The sequence below is a fragment of the Marmota marmota genome, unplaced genomic scaffold (genome assembly GCF_001458135.2).
Source record: "Marmota marmota marmota unplaced genomic scaffold, marMar, whole genome shotgun sequence".
NCBI classification, from domain to species: Eukaryota; Metazoa; Chordata; class Mammalia; order Rodentia; family Sciuridae; genus Marmota; species Marmota marmota.
The window spans coordinates 30544493-30553962 of NW_026000174.1; the positions used below are offsets into that span (position 1 = coordinate 30544493).

At 35.9% G+C, this 9470-nt stretch overlaps 1 protein-coding gene across 5 annotated transcripts in view; it reads right to left on the bottom strand.

The window, feature by feature from the left end:
• The window catches only part of Hps5 (HPS5 biogenesis of lysosomal organelles complex 2 subunit 2), a 40092-nt gene that overhangs the window by 15899 nt on the left and 14723 nt on the right, over positions 1-9470 (bottom strand). For all 5 annotated transcript variants that reach the window (XM_048788451.1, XM_048788450.1, XM_015477683.2 and 2 more), the window contains 5 exons: positions 5681-5769; positions 3682-3860; positions 3074-3232; positions 1909-2095; positions 918-1041 (listed from right to left, as the gene is read on the bottom strand). In XM_048788451.1, coding sequence (XP_048644408.1) covers positions 918-1041; positions 1909-2095; positions 3074-3232; positions 3682-3860; positions 5681-5769 — 738 coding nt within the window. The remainder of the gene's footprint in view (positions 1-917; positions 1042-1908; positions 2096-3073; positions 3233-3681; positions 3861-5680; positions 5770-9470) is intronic.

The following is a 9470-nucleotide window of genomic DNA, read 5'->3' on the forward strand; positions in this document are numbered from 1 at the left end:
GTTTATGTCAACTTAGGCAATGTAAGCCATGTGATCATCAGCTCATCCTGGTCACAGAATAACAAAGAGTTTATTCATAAAACTCGGCTGCTAACTTATTCACAATATACTCTCCTAGACAATCAAAATTTGTATCCAGTAAGACTCCGATAAACAGTTAAGTAGCTACACAAAGTCTCCCCTCTCAAACTCAACTGTTAATACTGGTCCCATGGAATGGGTAGAAAGAATTCTGAATCTCCAATTCTGACACCCAACTGAGAAAGGATCAAAAGATGACTAGTAATAGTGTTCCAGGCTAGGGTTGTGGGTTCAATCCTCAGCACCACATAAAAATAAAACAAAGAAAGATACTGTGCCCACCCACCTAAAACTAAAACATAAATATTAAAAAAAAAAAAAAAGTTTTAAAAAAATAATACTGTTCCTATCAGGGATGAGGAAAAGGTAAATTTTTACATTTTGCTCTGTCTGGGAGAAGCCAGAGCTATAACAAATCAAGTATTTAGCTTCTGAAACATGGAAGGAAGTTAAATTCCCCAAAGTTGGAATGAAAAGTTAACAGCTTCACATAATAGGTTATATGAGAAATAATTTAGAGACTTCTTTTTCTCATTTAAAATGCTTTTTCATCTCAGCATCAAGTACCAAATGTGACCTTTTCTTTAGCATTGAATCATTGTTTCTCAGGGTGATTTCCTAAATGAAGTGAATAATGGACTTTTCATGAAATATATCATTGATTAGAGAAATTGCTCTAAAAAAAAGAATCTTTCTTTTTATTAAGTCCAAACTGACTTCCTAGGACTAATAGGAACATAGAAAACTTGGGTATTGAATTTTTCATTCTTAATTGTAGTGACATTTTCTTTGTGAAGTCAAGTCAGAAATGGAATTAAATGACAAGACTAATTTACCTTTCTTTGACAGCCTGAAGAGACATAAGAGGAGATGGAGAACGAAATGATAATGGAATGCCAAAGGGGAGAAAAGTTTCATTCTTATCTGTCTCAAACGTCACTGGAACATGAGAAACATTATCTAATGAATGGAATTGGGGGAAAAGAAATAAAATCAAATCACATGGAATTTTTTCTTTAAGCTTTAAAGAAATTTTAAGATGAATAAACTAAAGGAAATGAAGGATTCAATATCAAAATCACAACTGGCCCAGATACAAATGAGTGTGGAACACAATTATACAAGATGCATGAAATGGTCTACATAAAACACTTAGGCAGGTACCTTCATTTGCCTACTAACCCTGAATCCCCAACAAGTCAAAAAGGAAGTTTGGGGCCTCTATTATTATCTTCTCAACAGTTCAATCACAGGAATACGTGAACATTGGAAAGGGAAGGCAATGGCTCCCAAAACTGAAGCAATTTCTCAGTCCTGATGGAAAATAATTTTGTTAGTAAGGATAAAACCTTTCCACTCTTTTGGTTAATGATCTTTCTCATCCTTTTGCAGCATTTCGATGCATGATTGAAATTAGGCACTTACTGATGTTAGTTCAAACATGAGGTTAAAAAAACAACTAAAAATAAGCTGGATGTGGTGGTGCATGCCTACAATCCCAGCAGCTCAGGAGGCTAAGGTACAAGGATCACAAGTTCAAGGCCAGCGTTAGAAACTAAGTAAGGTCCTGTCTCAAAATAAGAAATGAAAAGGACTGGGGATGTGGCTCAGTGGTTATGTGTCCCTGGGTTCAAAAATTTAAAGAAACAACTAAAAATAAACCTACTCTCCTAATGGTAAGCAGATCTATAGGTTTAGATACAAAATCTATCAATAGGCTAAAAACTACTCATACCTAGAAACTTTATGTACAAGATAATTTTGGTAAGAAGAACCCACAGAAAATAACTGCTTCTCATCAACAACCAACAGGAAATATAATATCACCTTCATTTTCCTGTGATCCACAACTCTGATCTGGCTGGTCTTCTTCCTGATGTAAGGTAAATTCTTTAAGTCTCTCATCTTCTGAGAAGGTTTGGCTATGAAGGGAGCAAGAGTCTTCATCTGACTGACTGCCTCTTCTACTACTAATGATACGATAAATACCAGAGTCCAAGATGCTAAAACTTTCCTAAAAATGAGGTAAAAAGAAAGAAAGAAATCAAAGTAAAAATTTCCTTTGTAATACAATGCAGCTTTTTCACAGAAATACCAATACTAAAATGGGAAGCCAGTAACAACTATTATGGCTTATTAGAACAAATTGGTGAAAAAGTTTAGGTGCCTGGCAGCTGGGTATTTCACATGTGCTACTGGCATCATGCTGCCTGATTTCTCTAGCTTGTCTTCATAAAGCATGGCAGTGAGAATAAGGAGTAAATGAGATAATCCCAAGTTGTACTGAGACTCATATTAGCATGAAGCATCTGAAATCACCAATTAGGAGCAACCTAATTTGTGCTGGAGGCTATACAAGGTACATTCTGGAACAGAAAATAATAAACAATGACAAAAACAAAGTATAGCTTCAAGACACAGCTAAGTTTCATACAGACGCCCAACAGCTAAAAGAAAGCCTTTCTTCTACAACTTGAATCTCACATGTCCCCACAAGGGCCCATGTGTTGAAGCCTTAGTCCTCAACCTATGGTACTTCTAGAAGACAGAAGAGCCTTGGGATACAGTGGAAGGAAGTTAGATCACTTAGAGTTTGCCCTTGAAGGGGATATTGAGACTACAGTCCCTTTCTGTTTCTCTCTTTGTTTCCTAGCTGCCATGAGGTAAGCAGCTTTGATCCATCATGTGCTCCCTGACTTGATGTTCTACCTAGCCATCAACAACCATGAGCTAAAACCTTTGAAACTATAAGCCAAAATAAATCTTTCCTCCGTATAAGCTGTTTATCTCAGGTATTTTATCACAGTGATGGAAAGCTAACATACCCTATCTCAAAAAAAAAAAAAAAAAAGGAATGAAAGAAAGAAACAAAGAAAAAATGAACTACAAGGAAAGGAAGACAGGATTTGGAATCCTAGGGATAAATGAGTATAGTCTAAGGTGAAGCAATATTACTTTACAACAAAACCCCTTTAAAAGTGAGAATACTTACATGTGATGAAATGGAGCTTCTTCTACTACTACAAGCTGAATCCAAAGGTTCAAATTTTAAGATCAATTCATCCAGCTGAGAAATTAGATCACTACAGGTTTCAAGGTCCAGTTGAGATTTCAAATGCTCCAATTTATCAACAGTCAAAGTTTTTCTTGCCTAATGAAAGGAAAAGTAAAACCCAATTGTATAGCTGACTGTCTGAAATTAAGTCTATACTCACATGAACAATAAATAACAATAAATAAATGAACAAAAAATTAGGTCTAACAAAGAACTAACAGATGTTTTATAAAGACTTAGAAAGCTAATGAAAAACTTAACCAGAATTATCTCAGGAACTAAGAATTTAATTGAGAATTACCAAATACTCCCCTTAAAAACAAGTTCTAAAATTCAAATAAATTTGATATTTTTTAAACAGAAAGCATAACCTTCTTATTACCCTCCACCACCCCAAGATATATCTGCTATGCTTTCTTTGGGGATTTATTGCTACATCTGAAGGTCATATAGAAGAGCTAAGAAAAATAAGCAATTTTGTAAGACAATCCTGAAAACTAGCATGGTCTAGCTTGATGAACTTATTTAGATGAGTTCTGACTCACTTTACTGGCAATAATAGAATTTTGGAAAAGACAACACGTGCGAGCAGCCAGGTCCCATTGGCTTCTCCTCAGCAGGCGTTCCACACAGCGCTCCACAGACAAGAGGGAGAGATGTGAGACTTTCCCATTTAGGTGCAAACAGAACAGCTCATTTTTGCAGACAGCCATATCCTGAATATCTACACAAATCACAGGGGTTAATGCACAGGATGTTAGCCCAACACTCCTTTTCTGTTTCTGCAATGGCTGAAATTATTCTAATAATTGACTTTATAAATAAGGTTAGTTTTGACTATCTCTGCTTTTATACTTGTATTTCAATGAAGAAATAGTTTTAGACACTATTCTATAAAGATCAGGAATAAAAGATATGAAGAAAGAACCATATCTCTCTGATTTAAAATCCTATGGTTAAAATGCTATTTTCTGTGAAAAGGAATTGGGATTGTAAAATAGGTAATCTATATTAGAGTCAGGACTAGTGTTCCTGAGAATTACAACCTGATGATCAATGAATGGATTAAAATATCTGTCTTGGCAGAACATCTTGAAAAGATTCAACAAGGATGTGAGGGTGATCTAGCTGTGACCTCTGTCACGCCATTGATTGCTAGGGTTAATTCAGCTGATCTGGCTGGCTAGATGGGTGTCCTCTTCCTCCCCCATCATTCCATGTGTGTCCCTCCCAAAGCTGCGCACTGGGTCCGTAGAAAATGACCTTCCCTGATAGAGGAGGACCTGTTCTTTGTTCAAGAGTATATAATTAGCTGCACTCCCCTGCTAGAACCTCCAAACAAGCTCTCAAGACTCAACAAACTAGTTTTCAAAGAACTTAATCCACAAGAAATCAATGTTGATCAGACCAGTAATACTTTCTTTCTCTCTCTTAAGTAGAAAAAGACCCCCAAAAGTCAACATACACTCTCTACTAAGCAGCAGTGCTAAAATAGCTGCATTTCGCCCATATCTGGTTTTAACCAAAAGAATATAAAGAGTGTCTTTGTCTTAGTTACATAATAATGACTTCTGTTCCCTCAGGGACTTTTTTTTCTTCTTCTTTTTTTTAGTGTTGGGATTGAACCCAAGGCTTGACACACACTAGGCAAGCACTCTACTCCTGAGCTACATCCCAGCCCCTTCAGGCACTTTTCGAATTCTAAACTGTTAAGATACAAAACTGGAGTGAAAGCTGAACTTCTAGAAGGGATAAAAACTAAGGGCAAATAGAGGGGAAAATTAACCCATTTATTCTTTTTTTGTGGGGTGGTGGTGGTAGTGCTGGGGATTGAATCCAGGGCTTTGTGCCTGTGAGGTAAGCACTCTACCAACTGAGCTATATCCCTAGCCCACCCCACTTATTCTTTAGCAGTGGCTACAAATATTTAAAAATAATAATTTTAAAAAACTGTATTTAAAAGTATCCTTAAAAACAAATATCTGAATATAAATTCAAAGATGTATGGTTAGGAAGTACCTTATAATGAGAAACATCTATGATCTTAATTTTTATTTTTTTATTTTTTAGTTGTAGTTGGACACAATACCTTTATTTCACTTATTTATTTTTTTATGTGGTGCTGAGGATCGAACCCAGGGTCTCGCACATGCGATGCGAGCACTCTACCACGAGCCACAATCCCAGCCCCTATGATCCTAATTTTAAAAGAAGCATTAACCCATTCTCTTTTCAACTTCTTACACTGCAAGAGAATCCTCTTACAATAATCAAATATCATAAGCATTTATGAAATTAAAAATCACATAAGAAAAATATAAGCCAGGCAAGGTGGTGTACCCTATATCCTTAAGAGACTTGGGAGGCTGAGACAGAAGGGCCATGAGTTCAAGGCCAGCCTCAGAAACTTTGCAAGACCCTGTCTCAAACTAAAAAATAAAAAAAATTCAAAAGGGCTGGGGGCATAGGGTGTAGCTCAGTGGTAAAGAACCTCTGGGTTCAAACCCCAGTACAAAATTAAAAGAAAAAGAAAAATATAACTACCTTTGACTTCACTCCATAGAAGAACTTGAACATTCTGAGGAATGAAAATATAAATTCCTTTTTCTGTCCAAGTCAGTACACAATGCTCACTGAAAGAAAAAAAATGTAAGAAGTTAAAAGAATTAAAGTTTTCTACGATACAGAAGTTTGATATATTTCCCTGAATTCAGATCCTCACATTATCTATTAAAGTAAAATCAGACCATACAAAGAAAATACAACAGTGATCCAACTAATCAAATCTTAATACTCTCCTTTCTGTCTATAACAGCATACACACAAAAAAAAAATGCATAAAAAGATGCCAGATTGGGAAAATTCAGACACATACACTAAAGACCTTCTAGAAAAAGAAATGGCTGGTATCTGGAGAAAGAAAAGCTTAGGGACGACTTACCCGACATTTATGAAAGTAGTTAAGCTTCTTGTATTTGATATGATAGGGGCTCATTTAAAGACTAACATCTTATTGCCAATCAATCATTGCTCTAGTTAGCCACTTTTAGAAATGATAATATTCTAATTTTGTTAATTGTGTGTATATGACAAAAGATTGAGTGCATCTGGTCACATACATGCCAGAAGATTTATCAAGGGCTCTACCTATATCATCTAACTTCATAGCCCATGAAGGTAGAAGTGTTATCCTTATTTTACAAAAAAGAAAACCAAATCTCAGAGAGATGACATAATATGCCCAAGCCCATTCAGCATGAAGACAGAAGAGTCAGAAAATGAAACTAAGGATGGTCTAGCTCCCAAACCTGGACATTTTTTTTTCCCTCTCATACCTCACAGAATCTATTTTCTCCCTCATTTATTCTCAGTAATCTACCCTGTTATCCAGTATACTAAGTATTTCATTTTATTGAATTATCAAAAGTAACAGATTTCCTAATTACCAAACCCAATAATCCTTCACTAATCCCAGGCAGAAGACTGTTCCTTCTTTCTTGAGTTCCATTTCCCAGATTCTCGGATACAGTTCTTTCTTGGGTCTCTGTCTGCCTCTCCAGGACTCTGGTTCTCTCCATTTCTCCTGTTCTTTTCTTTCTTTTTTTTCATACCATTTACTCATATAAATATGAGTGTATCTCATATATCTCATGTACCTTCTCAAGGCTGCTACTAATGTATATATACCACTGATAATTTCCTTTCCTTAACCCTAGTCAGAACATTCCCCAACATACAGGGTTCTCACTATAGCTCCCTATCAAGGATCAGCTGAGGTTCAACTACCCTCTGAAATCCTTTCCCACAGCCCCATAGCAACTGTGCCTCTTCCTGTACTCAAATCTATTTCTTGTCAATTCACTCATGTACTTAGTCATGTACTACTCTGTTACAACTCTTGTTTTTTTTGTGTGTGTGTGTTTTTTTTTTTTTTTTTTTTTAGAGAGAGAGAGAATTGTTTAATATTTATTTTTCAGTTTTCGGTGGACACAACATCTTTATTTTATTTTTATGTGGCGCTGAAGATTGAACCCAGCGCCGCGCGCATGCCAGGTAAGCACATTACCGCTTGAGCCACATCCCCAGCCCACAATTCTTGTTTTTTATTGTTAAACTTTTTTTTTCTTTTTAGAAATAAACCACATTTCTCCAATTAAGTATAATCTTAAGCATGGAATAATATTTTCTTTGTCTCCAAGAGTACTAAAAATGGTTCCTTGAGGCCATGAACCTAAAAGTGATACTTTATAGGACTTGGATCAATACATACAATATATACAAATATTAACATTCTGCCCAGATCACTGACCCTAGAGGAAAGTAATCTTTGTCATAAAGATGGAAGATAAGGTCAGCATTACAGTCCAAAGTAAGTAAAATTGGGAAGGCTGTCTTCAAGAGCCATAGAAAATATATGATATATACTCTTATCTGAGTAAAGAAATAAGAGGTCATAATTTTTTATATTAAACTTGATATTCAGCCTGAAAAATTTCTTAGAAATAGTAACCTACATTAAATGGGGGGTGGTGACTAAAATTAGAGCTGACAATTAAAATTTATACATTTTTCATCCCCTTATTACTTCACTAACAATAAATAAGTTGGGACATAAGCCTAACAGCATTGTTTACAAATTCAAGAAAAGAAAGTGTTAGCCAGGTGCATGCCTATAATCCTAGCAGCTCAGGGGGCGGAGGTAGGAGGATTACGAGTTCAAAGCCAGCCTCAGCAATTTATCGAGGTGCTAAGCAATTCAGTGAGACCCTGTGTCTAATAAAAAAATACAAAATATGGATAGGGATGTGGCTCAGTGGTCAAGTACCTCTGAGCTTAATTCCCGGTACCCCCCCCCCCAAAAAGAAAGTGTTATCTATGTACCAGAAAAAAAACAAAGTACAGGATATTAGAATGCTCCCTTATGAGTTTTGTAGGTTGTGCCAATGAACATAATTTAGGACACAAAAATGGAGGAAAAAGTAAATTAACAAGGACAATAAGAAGCCCTCCTACTCATGTTTTTCAAGAAACTTTCCACTGAATTAGTCATTGTTTAAGAGCCTTCAATGTGCCTAGTGCTGTGGTACTAGAATGGATATTCATAACATAGTAAGATAGTGGTGATGATGGAGGAATAAATGAGGTTTGACAACAGTGCATAGGAACGAGTACCTAACCCAAGCCTGCTGGGGGAGTTAGCAAAAGCAAAGTGACATTAATTATTATTTTAGCTGAGGAATAGGCCAAGCTACATCATGAAAGGCTCTATTTGCCCCAGCAGGGACTATAACGAAAGTTTTAAATAACCAAACTTGAAGGATAACTACTAGGAAAATCAAGCATACTTCTGAGGAAGAATGCTTTCTACTACACAGCGAGGCCATACTATCACCCAACTTATCACCCCACATATTATGTTATAGTTAACTGAGTGTTTTATGTACCAGGCACTAAGCCAAGCACTGAGAATACAACAGTGAACAAAATAGCCATGAAGCCCTCAACAAGCTTACTGTTTAGGAGCAGGATGGGTTTATAAATATTAATATTTAATTATAAACTGAAGAATGCCATAAAGGAAGGCCCCTAATAAAGGAAGAGGTTTTAATATGCTTTATGAAGTAGAGGCAAATAATTAGCTGCGTTCCTCCAATAACTTTCAGGATGAATAATGGGTTTATTAAATGTTAAAAGGTCTATAATTCATTTTTAAATACTTTGGTTTAGTGAATGTGATATACATGAATTAATTTTTACTTTGCCCTTGGTGGCAACTAGTTAACATTGACAGTTTTTAATTTTTATTTATTTACTTAATTGCAGTATTAGGGATTGAACCCGGAGCCTTTACCACCGAGCTACATCCCCAGTGCTTTTATTTATTTTATACTTGTTATTTATTTACTTTTGTTGTACATAAGATTGAACCCAGGGTGCTTTACTACTAAACTACATCCCTAGCTCCACCTCCCTTTTTTTTTTTTCATTTTGAGACAGGTTCTTATTAAATTGCTGAAGCTGGCCTCAAACTTTTGATCATCTTGCCTCAGCTTCTGAAGTAGCTGGGATTACAGGCAATCACCACTGCACACAGCTTATTTTTTGTTTTGAGACAGGGTCTTTATTTGCGGAAGCTGGCCTTAAGCTTGTGATTCTTCCAACTCAGCTTCCTGAGTCACTGGGATACAAGAAAATGCCATCATGCCCCACTCAGTTGTTTTTTGGTTGTTGTTTTATTATTTTATTGTCTTTTTATTTTTTATTTTGAGCAGGGTCTCGCTAAATTGCTCAGGGCCTCACTAATAAACTGCCTTTTTTTTTTTTTTTTTTTTGG